At 34.6% G+C, this 26,003-nt stretch overlaps 1 protein-coding gene across 2 annotated transcripts in view; it reads left to right on the top strand.

Annotated features, from left to right (window-relative positions):
• The window catches only part of LOC150104252 (uncharacterized), a 125,363-nt gene extending 102,389 nt beyond the window's left edge, over positions 1-22,974 (top strand). For both annotated transcript variants that reach the window (XM_090396256.1, XM_090396255.1), the window contains 3 exons: positions 4,402-4,555; positions 12,481-12,539; positions 20,233-22,974. In XM_090396256.1, the coding sequence (XP_090252382.1) occupies positions 4,402-4,555; positions 12,481-12,539; positions 20,233-22,713 (2,694 nt within the window). In that variant the 3' untranslated portion in view covers positions 22,714-22,974. The remainder of the gene's footprint in view (positions 1-4,401; positions 4,556-12,480; positions 12,540-20,232) is intronic.
• The last annotated feature ends 3,029 nt before the right edge of the window (positions 22,975-26,003 follow it).

Raw genomic sequence — 26,003 nt, 5'->3', positions numbered from 1 at the left:
CAGAATGAACGTTATATGAAGGTCTCGTAATCGTGCATGGTTAAAATAATAGTAATATGCTTCATCGCGGAGATTTTATTTAACATTTTTCTTTACACCGGCAAGAAAAGCTAATTTAAAAATCCCATTTGGTTAAAATTACAGCCAAAATGATTAAAGCTACTTTACTCTAAAAAGTAGAGCTGAAGATATGAAAAAGCAGTAACCAAAGCATAGGACACAGCTGAGCGTTAATACAATAAGTAAAGAATATCAAACACCATTCTGCATTCTACTTTTTGTAGAATAATTTTACAAAAGTAGACTTGGAAATTGAGATTTAGCCTTCGCGTACCTACTGGATATTTAAAATGAATTCAGCCTCACAATTCTGACCAGATTTTCAGTTGGTGCTGCTTTTGGATCAAAAAATACGTTTTCTTAGTATACTACATATAAAATTCAGAACTTTTTTTAAATTTTGCATATGAATTCCACTGGAATGAATGAATAATTTTTAAAGACTATTAGAGTGACATATTTCTAAATTCAGCTTGTGAACAAGCTGGATTTAGGAAGAATTATAACACTTTGGACCATATTCACACATTAAGACAGCTCATTGAAAAATCAATTGAATACAATAAACCCTTATGTCTGGCCTATATAGACTACGAAAAAGCATTTGATTCAGTTAAAACATCTGCAACACTAAAAGCACTTGAAACCCAGGGAACTGAGAAACCATATATTGAAACACTAAAACATATTTACAATAATGCAACTTCTGTAATTAAATTATATAAAAACAGTCAAAAGTTCCCAATACAAAAAGGCATCCGGCAAGGCGACACCATATCTCCCAAATTATTTACAGTTGCACTAGAGGAAGTCTTTAGAAGCCTTGATTGGGAAACAAAAGGAATAAACATAAATGGAGAAAGGCTGCATCATCTGAAATTTGCAGATGATATTGTCCTAATAGCAGATGATGTTAAAAATCTGGAAGAAAGGCTAAATCATTTAAATGAAGCCTCCAGAGTAATTGGATTAAAAAGAAATAGAGAAAAAGCAAAAATAATGATGAATAAATATATTAACCATAGAACTGTCAAAGTTGAAAACCATGAAATAGAACAAGTTACTCCATATGTATATTTGGGCCAATTGTTATCCTTTGAGGAATGCCAAAGAAAAGAGATTGAACGAAGAATTCACCTTGCATGGATGGCTTATGGGGAAAATGAGAGACATATTCAGAAGTTTTTTAAATAACGAAACCTGTGGAGAGATCATAATTAAAAGAAACACACGTATTAACCACAGTGAAAATTATTAACTTGTAAATATTTCATCCTAAGTATCTTAGGACATCATCAGTACAGTAGTTTTAAAAAAAAAACTAATAATAATTATTTTACACAATTTTGTATGACAATTTCCCATACTTCAGGGATAGTAAGAACTTCGTTGCGGTTTAAATTCGGTCTGTGTAGTAGGGCTTTAGAACTTTCTTTATATAAACGTTCATGTTTATATAAAGATCTATGTAAAAGTTTAGAATTTTCCCAATGGATCCTATGGCTTGGATTTTCAATTCCGTGTTGAGAGAGGCCAGTTTCTGAGGTTTAAAAAGACGAATGTGGTATTATTAGTGTTTTTTTTTTTTTTTTTTTTTTTTTTTTTTTTTTTTTTTACTTCTGTAACACGTTACGCACGTTTAATGAGATTCTGTTGTAATCATGCGCCCTAACTGTATGTTATTCCTATTATTGTTTAATCCTACTGTACTGATGATGTCCTAAGATACTTCGGATGAAATATTTACAAGTAAATAATTTTCACTGTGTTTAATACGTGTGTTTCTTTTAATTATATTTAGAAGTGACATCCCTATGAGTCTAAAAAGGAAAGCTTTCGACCAGTGCATACTTCCTGTCCTAACATATGGAGGAGAAACATGGACTTTAACAAAAGCCCTAAACAAAAAGCTGAGAACAACTCGCACGGAAAGAAGTATGCTAAAAATAACATTAAGAGATAGGAAGACAAATACGTGGATAACATCTCAAACAGGTGTCATGGATATTAAAATACATTAAACAGGCTAAGTGGAGATGGGCTGGCCATATTCCAGATGCAGTGACGGGAGATGGACTAGAAAAACATAGAGTGGAGACCAATGGATGGAGTAAGACAAAGAGTAAGACCGAGAAGAAGGTGGAGGGATGAACTGGTACAAATTGCAGGAGTGAGATGGATGGGAGAGGCAGAAAACCGAGTGATCTGGAAAATCACGGGGGAGACCTTCGTCCAGCAGTGGACAGAACCAAAAAGTTGAAGAAGAGGGACATATATAATGTTTACGAAAATTGGACCAAACAGGATAACTAGTGTTTTCGTACAAATTTCTAGTTGAGCACAGCAAGATATGTATAACTAGCACAATAAACCACGTAGCTATGCATGCAGTGAACAATAACAAAATTAATAAGTTACATTCGATGATCCACCAGAAATATTAGTTGGGAAATAATTTTTAACGCATTTTCAGAAATATTTTATAAAATCTTGACTACTCGAGAGAGAAAGAGAGAGTTTAAAAAGCAATAGAACGCTACTCCTTTTTATGAATTTACTACATTACATTCTTATATCATGAAAATTCGGTTACAAAAGATAAGGATGGTGAACGGACTAATTCCTTGACATGATGTCAGATATGAACATTTTATAAGTTACTAGACGGATTCGGATTTTAATCCCAAAGAGACTCAATGAGAGGAGCAGAAATACCCCAAGCTTCTAGAAACTGCAATTGAGCAAATAGTCTCATCCTAAACAGCTGTAATAAATTGTCAGGCCGTCGTCACACGAAGAAACAATTGCGCATGACGCAGTTCTAAGCACGTAATTTCCTTAACTAAGTCATTTTGTTACGTGACTTAGCGAGGATATCGTACATTTTTGGTACTTTCAGAATGTAGATTAAGTCGCCAGCGAAACATCTAATACAATTTGTTAATTTATGAAATTAATTTTGTTATATTCTACTATATTTGGTTTATTCAGGAAGTTATCTAGTACGATCACAAACGAAAAGGATAATGGGAATCGGAACTGATGTTGCGTTACAAACAAGGCCAGTGCAATGGACGAAGCAACCACCTCAGATCTTCTTGTAAGAGACGCAGCTCTCATTATTATTATTATTATTATTATTGCGTGACAATTTCAAGATCATGTGAAGGAACTCTACCTACTTCATTACACACATCTCACCGTTTAACCTACTACTTAATTCTCTACTACCATCAATGCCTACAACCATCATTAACAACAGTTTTTTCGTCTGTAAATTGCGTGCGTTCTTATGGCCGATTTGTCTGGCCGCGGGATAAAAAACTGAGTTTCCGGTAGAAAAAAAAAAAAATCCTACTATAGTCCGACCACATAAGCGAGAGCTGTCGTTGGAAGACTGCCAAGAAGGGCCAATTCATGTTGAAGGGGAGAAAGAAATAAAGCGATGTACGAATTGGTCACCAACACGCGAAATCACGTGCTTTATACGTAAAAATTTCCAACTTATACAAGCAAAATGGTTACCACTTTAATAACTACAATGATCATAAAAGAGAAGTTAATTTTCCGATGTGTAATAATAAACAACTCAATCCACAATAGGAATGATTACCCTATTATCGGAATGGATTCTACTTCTTTTGACATGCGCAGAAGTGTCGAAGGGTCTCGTATCTGTGGGCGTACTATACCTCCATATGAGATCAGCTAACTCACCTTCCATTGAAAAAACCCATATAATGATCCCTCTCGTCACCATGAGAATCGAAATTAGATATTTTCCTTGAAGGGCGCAGTGTTCTGCTGTTCTTTCAATTGAGCTACGGAGGTGTTTTGTACGAACGGCACATTTTACAAGACATTTTCAGCTACATTAGGCGATAATCGTCTCAGGACGAAATTTTCAAGTCTAGTTCGAGTTAGGAAAATCCAAACGTTATGACCCTCCCCCAAACAATCCAGTTTCTATACTCTGCATTCTTCTGGTGATGGAGGTCTGAGATTATTGGAAATTGTAGCAACTGGCTTCTGAACAAATTACTCCGGATCTTGAAATAAGAGATGCAACAAACACTAAATGCCGCATTGTTATTGATGGTGTTATTATAATAATACGATGAGCTTATTTGAAGTGTCTTACTGACTGGCAATTCCAGGTGCTTTTTGAATGAAACCTACAATTTTAATTTAGTTTAAGCTCAACTTTGTGAGTGTATTTTTATTGTTTTCAATTAATTTTTGAAAAGCAAATACAAATTATCACTTAAACAAGATATATATATATATATATATATATATATAATTTTTATTTTTTATTTTATTTTTTTTCCATGCTTCTAGGATATCGATTATTGTGAAGCTCAGTCCGAACAACTTCTGCGCACTTCAGCAGCGTCTTACATTAATTTACCTAAAGTAGACTTTGGACCAGGTGAACTAATAGAAACTGTTCATCAGCTGAATAAAGAGCTACTGAAACTCTCCTCTGTTGCAGGTGAGGTAATTTGAGGAACTCACTTTTAAACATCAGGTGACTACTACCATAATTCACATACTGTAGCTTGTTTTATATTATTGATATTCTACAGGTCTCTGTCTTTTTTCTTCCTCCTCCCCCCAAGATGGGTTTTTACGCAAAATATAATCTGTAAAAGAGTGGAGAAAAAATAATAAATTTTATAAACTTAAAAAGAAAACAGTAAAAAGTAAGGAAAAATTAAGATAAGTAGGATTTGCACACACATTGAAACAGATTTCGAGCATATATATCTACAAATTGTAAAATGACTTAATAAAATGACTGAAGATCTTGATGAATATATTAAATTTTTTTTCTTCTTTTCTTCGAATTCATTCCTTCTCGCGTTTCTCGAATAAGAATCCTGTCATACTGACAGGATTCTTACAATCACGTTACATTTACAAAGATTACGTTTCATTTAAAACTGGAGTCAGTTCAGATAATCATGCGATGAGTTACAAACAAAAAAACGTGGAGGGTATATAAAAATTAAGGTACAATTATAGCCTGGTCCTATTAAATAAATCAAACTAGCTTATAACAAACCGCAGAAAAGAGTTAATCCTCAAATCTGCTATTCTTGACCACTGCTCAATGAACAGATTGCAAAAAGTGGACTCCGGTGTGGATAAATGTTGCTGATGTGATCATATACTAATGGGATTATTCAAAATTCAACGGAACCGGAATTTTTTGTTTTCGTATCCACCATGGTCGTTATTTCGATACAGGGCATGTTTACCATTGCGGAGAAACACTCGATACAATGTACAATATTGTACATTGTATCGAGTATTTTATCAGTATGTTTGTCGTATGACCATATGACTGTTCGGTCGTACTTCAAATGAAGGACGTGACCATATGACTGAACAGTCGTCCTATCGATTTTCTCCACTATATCTTATCGATTTAGGTAGTACAAGGAATATTGCAAATTGAACATATTAATGTTTATAATTTCAGGCAATTACATATAAAAACGAATATGCTTATTAGATTACAGATTTTTAAAAAAATTTCCGGATTTATAAAGGGAAATAGTTTAAAGTTATTAACATGTAGACTTGTGCAACAAAAAGAACCTCATTTGAAGAAAATATCCTATGAATTTAAAGTCTTCGTCGGTAGTAGGATCCGACATTAATCCTTTGGTGGGAAAGACTCAGATTATTCTTCCAGTAAAACAGACACCCCAGCTGGCTTCGTAACCTTAGTTGCTAAGAGCTAGTTACACCAAAAGCCGAAGACTAATCCTAAAATGAATTTGATAGCAACATCTTATAAAATATTCTAATGCCTTTTTCATTCTCCAAATAAAGCAAACAGAAATCTCTGGACCCAACTTTTATAAATCAGTAGGCAACAGTCTTCACCGTTCGCCATTGCTAGTGGTTGACTTTAATTTCACTGATGATTCGTAGACTTATGGCTGAAGAGCAGAGGCGTAACTAGGGTGTAGCGTAGAAGGCAATCCGCCCCGGGCGACACTTTGAACCTTTTTGAACTTTCGCAGTTAATTCTAAAAAACAGTCTCGAGAACTCATTTCCAAATATTGTAATACTACTGCGAATTTTCCTCACAAATTGCTGTAAGTGTTGCTAGTTGTGAGGAGTTTTTCTAAATAAAATAGATTAAGAATTACCTACATTATTATGAAATAGACTTGTCAATGTCATCATTTTGCTAACAGAAAAGCAAGAAAATAACATTTTAGAATCTTAAAATTAAAGTTTTACTTAAAAAATAAATATTGAATTTTAATTTATTTCCTTATACGTCGTTTGACTTTTTTGTAGTATTTTTGGTATGTATTGAGAGGGGTGACAACCTCAGAGACCGTCCCGGGCGACAAAAGCTCTAACTACACCACTGCTGACGAGAGTGTACGATATACATTTGCTGTCATCCAGTGTTCCTAACTCCGCGATTGGTATTACTGTCTGAAATAGTGCGAGGTCTTCGATAGATTTTCTGAGTTGCAGCTTAAAAATCCCTACTTGCCTAAATGAAAGATCGAATAACTCTGAAATCAATGAAAAAATAATTTAAAAAGAAACGGAAACAGTTCCTCTCGTTGCTGATTAGAATATATAATCTATAATGATCTTTATTCTGCAGATCTAGTTTTGGAAATTACCATAAGAATGCAACCAAATATTGCTTAGCTGTAAAAGCGGTTAAGCAACATTCACCTGTATTATATTATTGCTTTTCTTGGATAACTTAGCATATGGTACCGATGCTATAGTAGATTTAGGTCTAGTGATCATATTAATTGTGCAGAGATGGGTAGATGATGAAACGAGAAATGAAAATACAGTGTGTATTCGGAACTTTAATTATTTTTTTGCACACGATTAAGGCGCATAAAATAGTTAATTTATGGATAGCTAGTTTTAGGTACACACCGCTAACACAGTTTTCTAAGATTTTTTTTTTTTTTTTTTTTTTTTTACTATGGCTGAGAACAATGGAAAATGATGTCAACACATCTTTAACAAATGCATTTTCCATCATGAGCGTATTTTATAGACTCGACAAGGATTTCATGAAGATAACTCCACGAAATCCTTGTCCTTGAATGCATCGCTTCTATAAGAAAAATACCACGATGGAGAAAAAATAAATTACGGCTATGCGTAAACACAAACAGTACACTATCACCGGAAATAGTTATAACTGTTGCAAAGAATGAAACAAACTTACGAATACAAGACTATTACAGTGAAGTAATTTACACTGGTAACTCAATGTCAGACAACAATCAATATTGCACATTTCTGATGCTGCAAAACCCGAATTCCAGTATACTGTTTTCGTTTATTTGTTTTTATTCCGTCGTGATATTCTCCTTAATTATAGAAGTGATGTATTCAAGGACAAGGATTTCGTGGAGTTACCTCCACACACTACCACTATCATTAACTTTATAGAACAACATGAATTGATGTCTGATACTGACACAAATTGATGCCGCAGTCTGTTGTAAGCTCCTATATCGCTATCTAATTCCCAATATGTGGAAGAATGCGAATAAGTGCATGGAATTTAATAAGCTCTTCGCCGTTTCTCAGCAGGCGATTTTGTTAGAACTGAATTTACGTTCCCTACTCATTCCCCAGAATTACCAATTAGTTTCAGCTATGCGTAAGAGATGTCAATACCTCTAGCACACAAACAACGGAAGCATTATGTTAAATTACTGCAAAACGAATACATGCAAACAGAAAATGTTCACTTTCCCAAGCAGCCTAGCTTATGCAACACACACACACACACAGGTAAGAGAGAGAGAGAGGGGGGGGAAGAGAATTCGCAGCTCATTCCGTGGAGATGAACCTTTATCAGGCCTTTTCAGATGCAGGTGAGTTAGCCGGTCTAATACGGAACTGGAAGGATTTTCCATCTCGCAAAATAGTCAAACTAGCTAGAAGAACGCATCCAATTTACAGAAGAGATAATACACTGGCCTGATTGCATTAGTTACTTCTGCTGTATATCCACCCCCCCCCCCCCCGTAATCCTCGCCAGTGCAATATCAATATTCTTTGTGCTTTCGCAGATGGCTCTGCGGCACGTGCGTTGAGAATTGCGACTGCGTTTACAATGCGTTGTTCCCAGCCTAGAACCGGTGCATGCTACCAACGCCAATTATGAATTAAATTCCCTAGATTTAACATAATCTTGAACTACTAATCTCTATTTGAATTAACACTGTATGTCCAGAATTTTGGTTTGCACAGCTTCAGCTATGACACTCAATTTTGACTTCGTATAATAATAATAAAAAAAAAAAATGAAGGAGAGAAGATTAAAGTAATTCTAGATAACATAAGTGACATGGATTGCGTTTATGGATTAAGGCTCTGCAATAAATAGACAAATTTAGAGTGGGGGGGGGACGCAAAAGCTATAAAAAGTGTGATATAAAAGTCACTCCAAATATATAAGGGAATTTGTTATGTAGAGAGTAAATATTACGTTCGTTGTATGCATTACATAAATCAGGCATGTTACTGAAAAATAAAATAACAATATTCAAATTAAATCATATCAGTACTTACATAAGTAGCCAAGTAGTTTATTATTATTATTGTTTTATTTCATTTATTTTTATAATGGCGACCGAATAAATCAACAAACCAACCACAGTATAACACCAACAAACTAACTGAATGCCAATTTTTGTCACATTGCATTCGTGGCGCCCTGAACGAATCCGGGCATTTTTCAATTTATTACTATAAATTGAAAAATGCACCTTGAAGCTAACATATCCTAATACCGTAAATATACATTTAATAAAAATAATAATAAAAACGAACACACACACACACAAACTGGAGTAGCTATATTTGAAGTTACATTATTATATTATTATCAGTGCACAAACCTACTGTTGAGTTTTTTTCTTAAATATGTCTTTTTTTTTTTTTTTTTGATTAAACACTACTTGAAAAGGCTGGTAACGTATCGCAAACCAATTCTAATAAAAATAATTTTAATAAATAAAGACTTAAAGATTTATTAGATTTATTAAAGATCATCATTTTAGTGATATGTCATAGCATTCGTAGTGGCGTACTCGTATAATAACAGTGCATGTACCTGAGTGCCATGTAAAAGTCGGATTTTGAGGCTAGATTAGTGAAATCTAACATCGGAATGAAATCTAAAACCATTACTTAATGACTGAAACTGTGGTTAGTATAGAGATGCGTCATATTGTTCCAGTGTACATTTCACTTAGGAGGCTATATAGGCATGTCGAGGCGTATATCAACGAATCTTAGCATGCGAAGAAAAACCAAAAATTGAACTTCGAACTATATTACCAAAGCTATCACAGCAGTAAAAAGCCTTTATTATTCCCTTTGATTCGTTGCTCTCAACTTAACTTCCCTCCCCTCCTCTTGCACTGTCTATCTCCGCTACGTTGTTCACAACAACCATCTATTTCGACTGAGACCGAGTGAAGAAAGTTCTGGAATGGTTAGTTATCATCCCACCTTGCCCATATGCATTTCACAGCTTTTTTAACAAAACAGAAAAGGCAGAATTTAAAATAAGAGCAATATTCTGAAATTTTATGTACTAGTTGTGTTCTGTATGAGCGGTGGGGAAGGACAAACGAACAGAAACATAATGTTAAATTATTATTCAATATAATATACTAATATTCCATATAAAAAGAACTGTGATTACGTTTCATTGTGTATACTCAAAGTCATATCGGGATATTATTATTATTATTATTATTATTATTATTATTATTATTATTATTACAATAAATAATATATTTATTAATATATCACTAATTAATATATAATATTTATTAATATATAATAAATTATTAATAAATTAGATAATAATAACAATAAATTATTATTATTATCAACATCATCATCATCATCAGGGAATCAAAAGCTCATTGAGAGAGGCCAATACATCATCCATAAGAGCTGTTAAATCGTCTCTTGAAGTCGAATGACTTCAAGAGATGCATGACTCTAGATGCATGTATCACATCAAAAGGCAGTATGTTCCACTTACTCAGTGCTCTCTGAGAAAAATCTACCTTTCATCCCTTCTTAATCGCAAACAAACTTAATTTTCACGGATCGCCAACTAATATTCTCCAGTTCATCAACGAATCTTAGCATGCGAAGAAAACCAAAAATTGAACTCCTGTTCAATTTTTAGTTTTTCCTGTTTTCCTGTTCATCAGTGTCTTCCTTCCACATACTCTCGATCTGTGCTCATAATGCTTTCGACAGCTTCTTTATGCCCTAGGAGAGCAAATCTGCACATAAAATGTTTGCTTCATTGTAAAGACACAAAATATTTTAATTATCCTTAAATTTCAATGTTCGTGTTAGCATTGTAATTATCTTCTGAGCTGTATTTGAATTTTTTGTTATGTGGCCTTTGAACTTCAACTTCCTATCCACCATAACTACAAGATCCTTAGCATAATCAGTTTCTCCAAGTATAATTCTACGAACTTAACATGCGTACATAATGTAAACAAATATACACACAGTAGTTCAGGTGCGATCGTATTAAGTCATCGTCAAGAGGCGAAATATTTTCATTATCCTTAAATTTCCATCTTTATTTTGACATTCTAATTATTCTTTGAGATTTATTTGACATTTTTGATATGTGTGACTTTGAACTTCAACTTCCTATCCACCATAATTCCGAGATCTCTAGCCTTCTCAGTTTCTTCAAGTATAATCCTACGAAAAACTATGACTATGCCGTTGGAAATCTCATCACGCCAAAGTGAATAACTTTAAATTTACTATCATTAAATTGAGAGCCATTTTCATTTGCCCATAGCTACAGTCGATTAAAATCATTCTGTAAGTGATGTGCAACAGTAAAATCACTGACTGTCCTGTATACCTCAACACTGTCGAAAAAAGTAGACATCTATCGGGTCCTTCCTAAGATCATTAAGGTACAGATTGAACGATAATTGTCCGGGGACTGATTACCTTAAATCTGATGGATTCTCTTCCCCCCTTCCTTGTACATATCCATTAGTCATCCACTTATTTATGTCAAAGCTTATATTTTAATCCCATGTCTCCAATTTAGGTAACAGCCTTTAATGTGGTATCCTATCAAATGGCTTAGCAAAATACCATAATGCACCGATTCCCTTTATCCAACTCATTCATAATATTTTCATAAAATATGAGCAAATTGCTCAGACATGATCTTCCTTTTGTAAACCTATGCTAATCCTTCCAAAATATAGCTTCAGGTAAATCCATTTATGTATGAGAGTTCTTACCAACTTTTCTAACATCTTCATGACTCCAGAGATACCGATAAGTCAGTAGTTAGACAGATTTATGTCTAATTTTGCACTATACTTGTGTAACTGGACTATTACACATATTTTGTATAGACGATAAAAGATCTCCTGGCTTTTTCTTATACTTACATTTGCAGTGTGCTTGGCCGAGTTAGAAATCCCCCCCCCCCCCAAGCACACTCGAAAAAGTCCGACACCAAACGGTACAGCTCCATCTCTCCACCTTATTCATAACTATGCTTTCTGACATTTATATCATTACCGCGTTTGCATAGCTTAGCTGAACTCACCCACACCTTCTCGACGTTCTTCCCGTGAGGATTTAGTTTCCCCGAATCTCCGAATTTGGTCTCATCGCAATAAATAATTTCTGCAGGTTCCTGTAGCCAAATCAATTCAAGGGTAGGGTCATCTCTCCCATGTCTTTTTTAACCTTTCATATATTGAGCCAATGCTTGGTAGACCTTGCATCAGTTTATGGTTCTATCACATCATAATCGCAACAGGAAGGTAGGTAAGAAAGTGGTAAAGAAGAATGTAGTCATTGGCTGGAGATCAAATAATTCTCATATACGAGGCATTTTTCTATTGTTGTATGTCTTGAATATCCATTAAGGATTCACTTCGATAATGTTTGTATACCAACCGCAGATATACCAACGATCAATTATGAAATTGTTCAGTTTGTTTATATGATTTATCCGAGGAGTTCAAAGAAATCAATACTCAGGATGAATGAAAACGTATTCTTCTGTAATGTATTTGTGGATGAGGAGGAAGGAAGGGAATGGATTACGAGTGGATAATCCTGAGGACTATTCCAGAAAATGTAATATTAAGAAATACATTAATGGGTAATAGTTTAAAGTTTCTTCATTTCATTGCATTTTTTTTAAAATTACACATTATTGGTTGTTGTGCTGTATATTCGTTATTCGTTCATCACAATATTTTAATTAAGGAGCATGTGTATTTAAAAATAAACATATTCTGACAACAAAAAAAAAGCAAAGTAGTATAGTCTCTATACTAAACATCTGCTTATAAGTTGCATTTTATTTGCAGATACTCTCTTTCGAGCGGAAGAGGATAAAAGGCCCGTAGCTGAAACTGCACACACAGAGGTTGATAAGTGGTACTTTCTGTGTAGTAAAAGTTTTAAATTAATTTGCTTTAGAGCAGTGGCGAGCAACTTTTTTTTTTTTGTTATTTTTTATTTATTTTTTTTTTTTTTGAAGGTCAGAATCAGATCTTCACGAAGAGATTTTAATGGCATGCTTTTGGTTAGTGGTGATCAACCATTCAATTAAAAAAAAAAAAAATCTCGAAAATGGTGCTGGCCAACGGCTAAAACATTTCGGTGAATATATTTTTCTTTTATCTTTTCAAACAATAAAATCCTTCGATTGATACTGATTAATAAAATAAAAAACTAATGAGCGATGTATATTCCTCACATTTTAACTTGACATATATAACAGATGGCCAAAAGTAGAATCTGACTCACTATTGCCAGAATGATTACCTCTGCTATTTAAGATTTATAGATATAAAATAAGAATTTAAGTAAATATTTTCACATGAATTGTTAGTAAATATTCGCACGCTGGTTTCAAGAAATATGTTTGTTTTAACTTTCGTCTTATTTTACTTTTTTTCTTCATCGAATTAGCTCCTGAGCCGAAGAGTGCTTCATACATTTCTTGGGTTGCTCACCACTGCTTTAAGGCGTATTCTTTACCATCTGTTCAAAAAAGAAAAAAAAGAGCTAATGAAATTAATTACTGCCCTTTAACATTCTATTAGTTGACATTGGTTTAATTATAAAGTGATAAAATTTTTATAGAGGAACAATATCCCTTTTTTTCCCTTGTTGCTGCACTTCTTATCTCTTCCGCCCTGGGACAGATTGATGAATGGTAATTCACCATTTTCTTCCTTGATAAATTTATGTTTGTCTATAATGTCTTTAATATGATACAGACATTGCAATGGCGTCTTCCTTTGGATCGTGATAATTTCATCCAACCTACATCTCATGTACTCCTTTCTGAATGCATTCTATGCCACCAAATCATTTCAACTGTTTTGATATTGTCTATATGTGTATGTGATCTCTCCAACAAACTCAAATCAAGCATGGCTGAAATCAACAAGCTCAAATCAAATCAAGCTTGTCTGAAATCAAGAAAATACAATAAACATAAATTCCCCCCCCCACACACACACGATTATTTCTGCAACTGTTCTTTCTTCAATGGATTGTTCATATATTATGGTTATTCGATTTTACAAAATTATAATAAAATTATATATATGATTGCTTGGTTTACTTCTATTTCTATCATCTCTGGCACCTTTTTTCCATCTTTTAGGAAGGGGAAAAAAAAGGTTTTATCTCTCTCTTTCTCTTCCTCCCACTTTCTCTCCTGCTCTCTCTCTCTCTCTCTCTCTCTCTCTCTCTCTCTCTCTCTCTTCGTATCCCCTCCCTTTCTCTGTTTGTCTTTTGGAACACTTTCTGGAAAAAGTTACACCCTGATTATGTTTTTTGCAGTGATTGATACAAGTTCATAGTTCATTGTTATATCTTGAACTGTTCTGTAAAAAGTATTACAGTCATGCTTTGCATATGCCTCTGTACATATTTCTTCTTTATATGCTAGCCGATCAAGTTCAGCTTTCTTACGCAGTATATCAATATTAATTTGTAAATATTTATAATGAACCCTTTCAGCATATTTAACTCATTCCTTTTTCTTCTCAAAGTCCAAAACTTCATTCTCATTAGTTCCCTGGGGGGAGGGGTATATTAGGCGTTCTAATTTCTTTTCTTTTCCTTTTTTTTTTTTTTTTAAACTTACTCGCTATCATTAGTGAAATGTTTTTTTTTTTAAGTGTTTGATGTAATAATAAGCACCTCTACACATAAGTCGGAGTATTTAATTAGAAAATTACAGCTCGTTTAAAGGATTTATAATTATATACTATGGAATCGTGTTTCGAGTGGAGCAGTTTATATTTACATCACTTCTGTTTTGCATATTTAATATGGTTGAATATGTATCGAACGAACACAGAAGTTCAATGTTAAGTCTTTCACAATGCCAAAGTCATCGGAAGAATTTTTGAGCCAGCATTCCCTAATAATTTATGGCCATTCGAAGTGAGAAGAAACTGATTTTACGATAACTCAAAACTTAACTGATAATAGGAGCATTTTATAGAAAAACTATATTACTATATAAAACATGAACTTTTTTCTGATTCATACCGAATAAAGAAGAAATGCGATAAATATAACTATCATCCTGGAGTTCCTTAATCGTACTGTAACGGTTGTGCATTTATTTACTATTTTTTGGGAAAGTTACTGTAACTTAACGTAATTCTATCTTTACGTCTGTTGAATCCTACCTCTGCTCGCAGGGACCGAATTCTGTAAACACTTTGTTCATATTCATTGTTCATCTACATTTTACTGTCTTCCTCTTCTTGAGAATTCTGCAGAGCAGATTCTTCTCTTAGTGGCAAAAACTTTCCTTCAACTCTCTTCTGTTCTGAGCCTTCTCTTTCAAGGTTGTGTACCTGTCTCAATTCAGCATATTATCTAGCATTGTTTTCCTTACTCTTCCTCTGGGTCTTTTTTTGTCTATTTTTCCTTCGATGGCATCGCTGATGATTCCATTCCCTCTCAGAATATGTCTGATCCAGTTTCCCTTTCTTCTTTTTATCCTCCTTAACAGACTTCTTCTACTCTTTTTAAGACCTCTTCATTAGTTATTTTATCTGTCCATTTGATTTTTTTCTATCCTTCTCCAAATCCACATCTCAAGGCTTTCCAAAATCTTAATTTCTTCTTTCTTCAATGTCCAAGTTCCAGATGCATAGAGGGCAACACTCCACACATAACATTTTATTAGTCTTTTCTTTAGGTTTCTATCCATTTTACTTCTGAATAAATTCCATTTTCTATTAAAGGCATCTCATCCCATCGCTGTTCTTGCTTTTATGTCACTTTTACATCTTCCATCACTGCTAATCACACTTCCTAGATATTTAAATGTCTTTACTTGATTCAGTTTTTCCCCATTTATTCTGATATCCATATTTGCCTCTTTCCTTGCTATTTTCAATACCCTTGTTTTTATTATGTTAATTTTCATTCCATAATTGATACAGGATTCCAGTAATCTGTTCAACAGATATTGTAGTCCTGTTTCAGTATTTGATAATAATGCCTTGTCATCTGCGTACTTATTGCATATATCTGTCTACCTCCAATCTTTATTCCTTCTTCCAAATTTTCCAGTGCTTCTTTTAACATTGCATCGGAATACATGCTAAACAAAATTGGTGACAGAGAACAGCCTTGTCTTACTCCTCGTCCAATGATACCTGGTTCTGTTGTACCATATATGTCTCTGACCATGGCAGTTTTGTCCTATATATAGTGAAATAATTAGCCTTCTGTCTTTCCAATCTATACCAATATTTTCCATTACTTCCACCATCTTATCCCATTTTACAAAGTCAAAAGCTTTTTCAAAATCTATATAACAGATATTAACTTCTTTATTCATTTCCAGACTTGTTTCACTTACTATTCTTAACAGTCCAATCTCTTGATCCCCTACCCTTCCTGAAACCAAACTGATCTTCTCCAAGAAATTCTTCCACCTTAGATGAAATTCTTCGTGTTAAGATTCTCATAAGTATTTTTGATGTATGGGAAATGAGGTTTATTGTTCTAAAATCCTTGTTGTTCACTGTATTACTTTTCTTTGGTATAAATATTAAGTCATAAAATCTTTTGGTATTTCTCCTTTGTTATAAATTAAATTTATTATTTTGGTTATTTCTTCAGTTCCTTTCTTCTGAAGTTGTTTCAGGATTTCTGCAGGTATTTCATCTATTCCTTCTGCCTTTCCACATTTTAGTTCTTTAATGGCCGTTGCTACTTCTGTCTTCAAAATCTCTGAGCCTAGATTATCTTCATTTACCTTCTTGATATCTTCTAATAGCAATTCATTTGGTCTATTTTCCTTGTCAGATAGATCGATCTTCAATGTATTCCTTCCATCTCATTAGGATTTTATCTTCTTTAGTTAAAATTTCTCCATTCTTATTTTCTATGCCTCTAGCTCGAATTCCATTTCTTTTGTGATTTATGTTTCTCGCTTTTTCATACAAAAGATCATACCTTCCCACTCTTTCATAATTTTCCATTTCTTCACATTGTTTTTTTTAAACCAATCTTCTCTACTTTCTGCTTCCCTTCTCAATCTGTCATTCAGGGTTCTATAATGTATTTTCCCTTCTGGGGTGTATTTATTTACCTATTTTCTTCTTTCTTCCATTAGAGAAATCATCTTATTAGTTATCCAAGGTTTTTTTTTATTCTTTTAGCTCTTACATATCCAATTTCTTCTTCTGCAATATTCTTTATTTTCTCTTTAACTTGTTCCCATTTCTTTTCTGGATCTTCAGGTTTGACAAAACTTGTTTCCTCTAATTCTTTCTCCAATCTATTTCCAAAATCCTTGGTATTTTTTAATTTCTCTAAGTTCCATTTTTTCCTTTTCATAACTTCTTTTATTTTCTTTAGTTTCAAATTTATTTCTATGAATAGTAGGTTGTGGTCAGAGTAAATATCAGCTCCAGGATACGTGCATGCATTTTTTTACACTATTCTTGTATCTTTGCTTTACTGTAATGTAATCAATTTGATACCTTTCTGTATCTCCTGGTTTTTTCCATGTGTATAGTCTTCTCTTAGATTTTTTTATAGCAAGTATTCGTAATTAGTAGCTTATTTTCTTTACAGAATTCCACTAACCATTCCCCTCTCTCATTTCTATTACCTAGTCCGTATCTTCCTATTACACTCCCATCCTCTTCTTCTCCCACAACTCCATTCCTGTCTCCCATTATAATCATATAGTCTTTTCTTTTTTCTTCCTTAATTAGTTCTTGTAATTGTTCGTACATTTCCTCTATTTCTTCATCTGAATGGTCACTTGGTGGCACATATACCTGCATTATTGTTATGACCACCGGTTCAGCCTTCAATTTCACCACCATAATTCTGTCATTCAGACATTTTATGCTAATGATGCTCTTTGCTGTTCTTTTATTAAAAACAAGCGCAACTCCTTTTTCCTTTTTATCTCCACCTGATTAAATTACTCTTACTTCGTCACTATAAAGATCACCTATTCCTTCCCATCTGACTTTACAGAGCCCTATGATATCAATTTTTCTTTTGTCCATTTCTTGTTCGAGATTTTCTACTTTTCCACATCTGTTCATTTTTCTCACGTTCCATGTTGCAATTTTGATTCTCTGACGATCTTTCATTTTCAGTTTCTTTATAGCTTGTTTTAAGTCAATTTTAGAAGTTTTATCGGGAGGAACATCAGCCTTTGAAGCATCCTTATTTCCCGATATTGTGTCAATTTTACTGTAAGGTATGCAAATAAGAGCAGCTTGCCTGTTACACAATTAAAGACTTTTATTGTGACTTGGCAAGAATGAAATTTGCTGGTTTGCTTACATTATAAGCTACTGAGGGCAACCTATGATAAAGTCAGCTACAGTTACCTGTCCTTTCATTACAGAGGTAGCTATGGTAAACAGCACGTAACTGCTTTGTTTTTAACAAATCCATTGACTAACGCCTACTAGCGGAGATTAATAAGAAATGGATAGATAACAGACTAAAGTCGTTTTCTGTTCGAAATTCATGTAAGAAATCTCCGCCTATGATAGAAAAGCTTGTCGTACTACTAGGCAGCGAACTGACCTTTTAGCAGTTCAGATTCATATTAGCTTTGTACCCCATAATATATATATATAATACCTGTTTTTAATATGATGCATTTTTAATATAAGTATAAACAATAAATAAATAAATAAAAATAAAAAAAATAATAAAATAAAAATAAAGGATTGTAAAGATTTACCGATTCCAAGAGTTGAGCTGTTTTGTATTCTAAGTCAAAGTGATGTAAAAGAAGAAAAGAAGGGGAAAAAAAAGCTTTTTCATAGTTTGACTGCTGGTATCAATGCATAATTCCTTTGACTTGCTTTTTCAGGAATAATAATTCTTATTACGAGTTTCAGACACTTTTGTGTATATCAAATCGGAAAGAAAATATTTAAAAAAAAGCAAAGAAACATAAATGGTATAGCTTGATAGAAAATAAATGTTATTGCTTGAAGTTAAAGATTGGGGTATACGAATTAAGACTGAGTAGAGGTAAGGTTAAACATTCGTTTGTAGTACTGAACTATTGCAATTTCAATACATGAAGTGCACTGAATACATTCTGTTGATTATAGCATACTACGAAGGTGGCAGGATTTTTCGTCCGGCAAAGCAGCAAACTGTCCAGAAAAATATCCGCAATTAACTTTTTAATTAATTGCGATTATATGCATAAATATACTAGCCTCAAAATCTTCTTTGCTTCTACCGTAATTTAAACAATCCATCTCAACTGATGAAATGCAAACTTGATATTCTGTAAAAAGATCGATTTTACAGCTTACCTTAAAACTATAATAACAACAACAATGATGATGAAATAATAATAATGTTACGCAGGAGAATCATGCTTGATAAACGGAAAAACTGCAGATTGGTTATGTATTTTTGTTTTGGCTTGATAATTCTATTCACGCAACTTTGCTCGGAATCCTAGAACGCATTAGAACCTTTGGTGAGCTTAGAAATTAGATTATCCGGGAATCCTGTTCTAGAGTCCAACATGGGCTTTTTTCAAAGCACTTCAGACATCCAATAAGGAGGGTAGTAGTCTTTTACAAACCTGGAGATTCATAGTTTTTATTGCGAAGAGCGGATACTCGAAATTTTAAAATATAAAATAGCCTGGCTGGCCGAATAGTTAGCGCATCCGCTTTCCAGCCAAAAGGCTGCGTGTTCGAATCCCGCCGTGGGCATGGATGTTTGTGATTGTCTTTAAAAATACTAGTGGTGGTGGTCGGCGGTAGATGGCGTTTGTGTAGTTGTGGTCAGTTGATGGATTGAGTGGCGGTGACAGAGTTGTAGAACAGGTGCCCTCCCTCGATGAGTCCTTGCACTCCCTGGAGGTGTTATATAATAATAATAATATAACAAAGGTCGGCAGAGCCCTCTGCTACTAATGGCTCACGCAAAAAGTTAAGCAAGTTTAAGCATCATTAGTAGCTGGAAGGGGCTCAATCGTTCAGTGCTGTTGGCACACTCTCCCTCGACGAGTCCTTTGGACTCCCTGGAGGTGTCACCTAATAATTATAATAATAACTTTGCGCACACCTCAGTAGAATGAACTTTTATATCTCAATTTCAGTAGCACATAAACGAAAAAAAAAAGCACTTTTCTATAAATTTGCCAGTTTTGTGGTTTGCATAGTTATTTAAAATCGTGGACATATAAAAAGCAGTTAATCACATGGAGCGTTATGCATTTGATGTCTATATTGAATACAAAAGGCAAATACCATCAGAAAATAGCATATGGATAACCACCGTTCCTGCTTTAAATCTGCGGCAGAATTTTTTACTTTTTTTTCTTCTCCCAACGGAGTAATGAGATTGCTATTAAAAGGTTTCCTATTTACATTTCAGTTAATGGGAATTCCTTTCTCAATGATTTAAGTCTGCAAAATATATCTTTTTCGTTTCATTTTGAAACAAGACGAAGTCTATGTAAACAATTAATTATCAGAATTCCATATTTCTATGTATATTGGATAATGATGATATTGAAATACTGAAGTTTGATTTCAATTAATTCGATGTTTTATTATTTTTAGATATCGGAAAAAGGCAACAACAAAAATCTGGATGACAACAGTACAATATCGTTGGACTCAGAAAATCGGACGCTATATTCCTTCGTGCCGAAAACCGATCATCGCGTAATAGGAAATTCTCAAATTAGAGTTCGAAGAAATTCTGCAGATAATATTAGCAGTGTTTCGGGACCAGAGGGTAGCGAAAGCTCAAGTCTAAACGATGGAGATAGGGCATTTTTTTCTACCAGACTGCAGCAGCGTCCTCTTCAAAGAGCAAAGAGCAATGCATCGACGTCATCTTCTTCAGAAAATTGTTCTCAGGATGAAGAGAGTTTCCAAAGTGTGACGTGGTGTCTACCAGCAGTACGTACCACAGACAGCATGGAGAAACCTTTCGAGTCTTTAAAAGAAGAAAGTGAAAGTCGAGAACTTATTCTGAAATATCCATCATCTAGAAACAAACAAAGTGACAGTGAACGTAATAGTCTACAGAAACAGAGCAGTGCACAACAAATAAGAATTCCAGAATCAAAAATTCCATTGGCGAATCAACGAGTAACATCTCGAAGTGAATCTCAAGAACAAAGCATAGTTAAAGAAAAACGGAGGTTATTTGCCGGTGATCGGTCTCATTATGTTGTTTCACAAGACAAAAGGGATATTATAAACAACAGACGTGATTTTGCACAAAAAAGGAAAAGGAAAACAGGATTTCCAGAAGATGAAAAATCCCCAAAGGAAGGTGATTGCGTTTTAAATTGCAATAAAGTTTTCCCTGACAGCTTAACTGAAGTACTGGATCAAGGAAATAGAAAAACTACATCGAGAATAGCCAAGTTAGAAGTCACACATGCAAACTCATCTCAACCAGTTTCTAAAACTTTACGAACTACACCACGAAAAGAGACAAACAATTTACAATCGTCAGCATACACGATTTTCTTGTCAAAGCCCAAAAGCTTCAAAACAACTGCGCCCCAAGAAGTTTCCAATGAATCTAACATAGTTAGTAATCGTGAAAGTACCAAAACTCAACCTCGATTAGCAAATAACACAACAGTTACAGTCGCTCAAAGGAAGCAACAGAAAGAATTGTCACGTCAATCTACTACAAAGAGATCGTCTACTGATGGTGAGATATATGGTAGAAGAGACACGACGTCTTCGCAGCAACCAAGTGCAAAAAAATTACCAAATGAGAATAAATTAATTATAAGCGTTACTTCCGAAGTGGAAAAACCTGTTACCAATGTTCGACAAAGTATTTCTGATACTCACGTTTTTCACACCAGTAAACTGAATCTTAGTTGCTCTCGAATACAAAATGAAATTCCAGAATCCATCTGTAAATCTCATATTTCTAAAACAGATATCAAAGATGGGGAACATAAAATTAATTTAAAATCAGAAAGTCCTATAATAAAATCAAGAAGTCCTCGTAAATTTAAAAGAGAGATTTCTCGGGATAAACAGGAAGAAAGACAAGAAGAAGGAAATTATTTAAAATCAACTTCTGCCCCACAATTAGGCTGGAAAAAAATATATGCAAAGAGAGCCCATGATGGTGCACCAAGTGTGAGAGTTTTAATTGAAAAATATAATCAAAAAGTTTTAGAACATCAAGGTCTAACAGAAAATAAATCGCCCATCTCTTCAATACCCGTAAGGAAATGTGCTACATCAGACAACCAAGGAATAACGTGGTCTGATAATTCTAACATCAAGTTGAGTCCTTCTTCAAGTTTTCAAAGCAGGACACAAACTACGTTTCGAGAATCCAAAGATATCAGCAGTCCTTCAATGAGTCCGGCATCTAGAGCTAGGTCTGAGGCATTAAGACAAGCTAAAGAGCAATTTATTTCCTCGAATATCATTTCATTTCAAGCCCCTGTAAAAAGAGCAGAAGAAGAATGCGATTTTCCACTTTCGCAGTTACCCGATTTAATTAAATCCCAACAAAAAGCTGAATATTCGTCAAATACGCAACAACAAGTGGGAATGAAAGTTACTTCTCAAGAAGGAGATAACATTTCAACAACCTCAGGAAAATCCATGGATTCAATGAGTTTGGTGATATTTAGAACTGGTGAAACGTGTCAGGAGTCGAGATTTTCTCGTAAAGGAGAGATAGAAAGATCACTTTCAGCGGATAAGTCCAAAGACATTGGAAGCGGAACTGGCTATTCGGCAGAGTCAGCCTCCTCTGTTCCTTCATTGTCCAAGAGTCTCTCAGTAGGAAGTACATCCAAACTATCTTCTCATTTCTTGAATCTTCGAATTAGAAGAAGCAAGAGAAAGAAAGAAATGGCCACCGTCAGTGAGTTATGTCGCCAGAGTCTACTGGTAGGTTTACCTAATGATGATGGTCAAAGCGATAATAAAATTGGTGGAGAAGGTAGTGGATTAAGCCCGCATAGTTGTCCTTCATCTCCTGAGTTAAAAGCCAAGAATAAACCAAAAAGTGGTTGGTTACATAAAAACATATTCAGACAAAAATAGTTTAAAAATGATCTTAGTTAAAGAGGATCCACACATGTGCATGTTGCACAGATATATACACGTCTAAAAACTAGAAACAATAAAACTCTCATTTTGAACAATGATACTCATTTTCCATTAGGAGCCAAAGAACCGGTGCATTGCTAAGCAGACAAATGTGTAGCCAATGTTTCATATCCCGAATAGAATAACATTTTCATCCTGTGCGTAGAACGCTACAACTTCTGTAAATAAATCTTTTTATATTACCTTTTACAATAATCATTATTTTATTCTGTACTTGTTCAGAAGGAAGTTCAGAGTAAATTTTAATAAGGTTTACATTCCCTTCATTAACGTAAAAATGGACTTCAATATGCACAGTGATGCCTATGTAGTCTAGGCATAATCTAGCACAAAACACAAAAGTAGTTCAATTGATTGGAATTTCACTCTAGCATGCTCCTTGGCCCATATTAAACACAGAGCATGCATACTTTCATATAGTATTTTCAGACTATCATTTCTGAAAAAAATTTGCTGGATATTTTTTTTTTACCTCCTCGAAGGATATTTCTTGCTGTTCTTATAATAATCAAAATTTGATGCGGCATTATAATTAATTATAATCGCTTCAAGTAGTAGCAGTCATGTTTCTCTGTATACAGCGACTTTCTTTTATTTCCAAGTTTCTTTCTCGCATCATCTGAAGAGATGCACTGCTGTGAAATGGCAATCTGATATTGCGATAATATCTCTGTGAAATGTCCTTCCTCACGAAGAACATTGAAACACACTCTTCAAGCGATGTTAATAGTGCCATCTAACTCGCAACTATTCCACGCTAACATTAGCACTTAATATATTTATTCTCATTGCTAAATTTACATTTTTTTTATTTTATTTTAGGTGTGGCTGCATTTTTTTGCACTACTGTGTGTATACGGAGAAATGAAGAATGTGTACACAGTGAGGCAAAAAAAGGTAATGAAATAAAAATGAATTAATGGAATCACCTTTTTTCGTCACCAGTCAACTAATTTCTGTAACCCGCAAATCTTCAACCTGGTCTCGTAAGGTTCAATCCATAGACCTGATATCATGTTAGTCACTCGCCTCAGGATCCTCTCCACCTCTTCCTCATTGCCAAGAAACTCAGGTAACCAGATCTACACGTAATAGTCAATATGGGGTCTTATCAAGGCTCGATAAAGACGAATAATAACCTACTTGTCTGACCCACTCGCCAGACGGTGGCGCATTCATTACAGCTCCATCTTCATCATGTATATCACTCCGCGTAACCGAGCTATCTCCCGCATTACACCCGCATTATAGTAGTCAATCAGACTACTATTCTTTCCATCAACACTTTTGCTCTCTCTCTCTCTCTCTCTCTCTTTCTCTCAATCGTGTGACTTTTAATCCCTGTTTCAATGTAATCTGCCATTACACCGTCACAGACATTTTCACAAGTATTCTGTGTTCCGTCCACCGTTTCACTCTCGGGACCTGACCCGCACGTTTGCTCATCGGTTTCTTAGCATTTTCGGCACACTTTCTCACGACGATCACTTCATTATTTGACTATGGTAATGGGTACATCTCGTAGATATTTCACTGTACGAAGTCCCTATGGTTGAATTCTTTAAAGAACTTTAAAGCCTTAGACGCCAGTGTTCTGCTTCGCGTCCGTGCCATGTGCTACGTTACGCAAATTGCCGTGCAAAAAGACTATATTATTATTATTATTATTATTAAGGGGAGGCCATACTATTCTCACCAGCTGTCATATCTATTCTTGAATTCATTCACACTGGTTGCACACACACAACATCCAATGGCAATCCATTCCAATCACGCACTACTCTATGAGAGAAAAATCTAACTTTTAACCCCATCTTGAAAGCATTCATTCTCAACTTCCATGGATGTCTCCCTTCTTTTCCTTGCCCTTTAAAAAATGAAAAATTATTCCATCTACTGAAATTCTGTACAATCCTTTCAGAAGTTTGTCTCAATCATATCACATCTTTTTTTACTATATTAACTATATTTAAAATAAAACTTTTAACTTAAATCTAATTATCACCACAATGCAATCTAATTCTAACACAATTTTGAACTAATATCGCTATGTATTTTAAACTCAACAACTTAGCTTTCGGAGCTCTTAAAAACACAGAAGAGGTGGAGGAGATGAAAGATCGGAGGTGATGGTCGATAGGGACTTGAAATTTCGTGGACATTTTACTAAAATTGTGAGGACAACATAGCGGATTATGGGAATGATGCGGAGAAGACGGATATGTGGAAGTATAAGATGTATAAGATCCTCTGTACAAGGCTTTGATTAGACCCCATATGTATTACCGTGAACAGATTTGGTCGTCTGGTTTTCAAAATGATGAGAAGTTGTTGGAAATGGTTCAGAGACGATTTACTAAGTCAATTTCAGGTCTCTGGAATGTGAAGTATGAGGATAGATTTAAAAAAAAAAAATGCAAATTACAGAACTTATCGAATAGAAAGAAGAGTGGGGATATGATCGAGACATATAAGTTGGTAAGGAGTATTCATTCAGATTAATGTGAATGAGATTTTTCACAGAATGTGAGACAGGGGAAGAACAAGAGGCCTTTCCTGGAAGCTGTATGAGAAAGAGTGTGAGCATGGGGAGGGGGGGGGTGAGAAGTAGATTTTTTACATGGAGAGTGGTGGGTGATTGGAATGCATTGGAGGAGAGTGTGGTGGATGCATTTAAGTCAAGGTATGGTGAGCTGTGTGTGTGAGAGTGGAACATCCCTTGATGAGTCTCTTGGTCCCCATGGAGCTCTGATAATAATAAATAAATAAAAATAATAAAAGGTGGATAAGAAAGAGATAAATTCAATAATTCCCACAGACGTGAGATAACAAAAATCTGCGCGAAGTTTATTAGACACTATTTGAATTATGAGTAAAAACAGATCTTCACTACTTGCAAAAATCTTTTCAAACAGCTGAATGAAAAATCTTTTCAAACAGCTTTTGAAAATCTGTTTGAAAAGCTTTCAAACAGCTTTTCAAAATCGCACTGAAATGCAGGGAGAGTCTGTGTAGCTCAGTGGATGTAGCGTTTGCACACCACGGCGTTTAGCCGCGCGAAGGAAGACTTGGTTTCGAGTCTAGTCGGCGACTAGAGGAAATTTTTCTAATCCTTTTTTCGACCGGTTCCCGAGTTAGTCGATCTCTGGCACAGACAAGCGGGTTTTTCGTCCCGTAAGCTAAAAAAAATCGATATTAGAACCCACATTATTTCAGACATTAAA

Source organism: Typopeltis vanoorti, chromosome 8 (assembly GCF_054136105.1).
Source record: "Typopeltis vanoorti isolate ZY-2024b chromosome 8, IOZ_Tvanoo_1.0, whole genome shotgun sequence".
In the NCBI taxonomy this organism is placed as follows: Eukaryota; Metazoa; Arthropoda; class Arachnida; order Uropygi; family Thelyphonidae; genus Typopeltis; species Typopeltis vanoorti.
The sequence above is the reverse complement of the archived record's forward strand: the minus strand, read 5'-3'. Positions and strand labels throughout refer to the sequence as shown.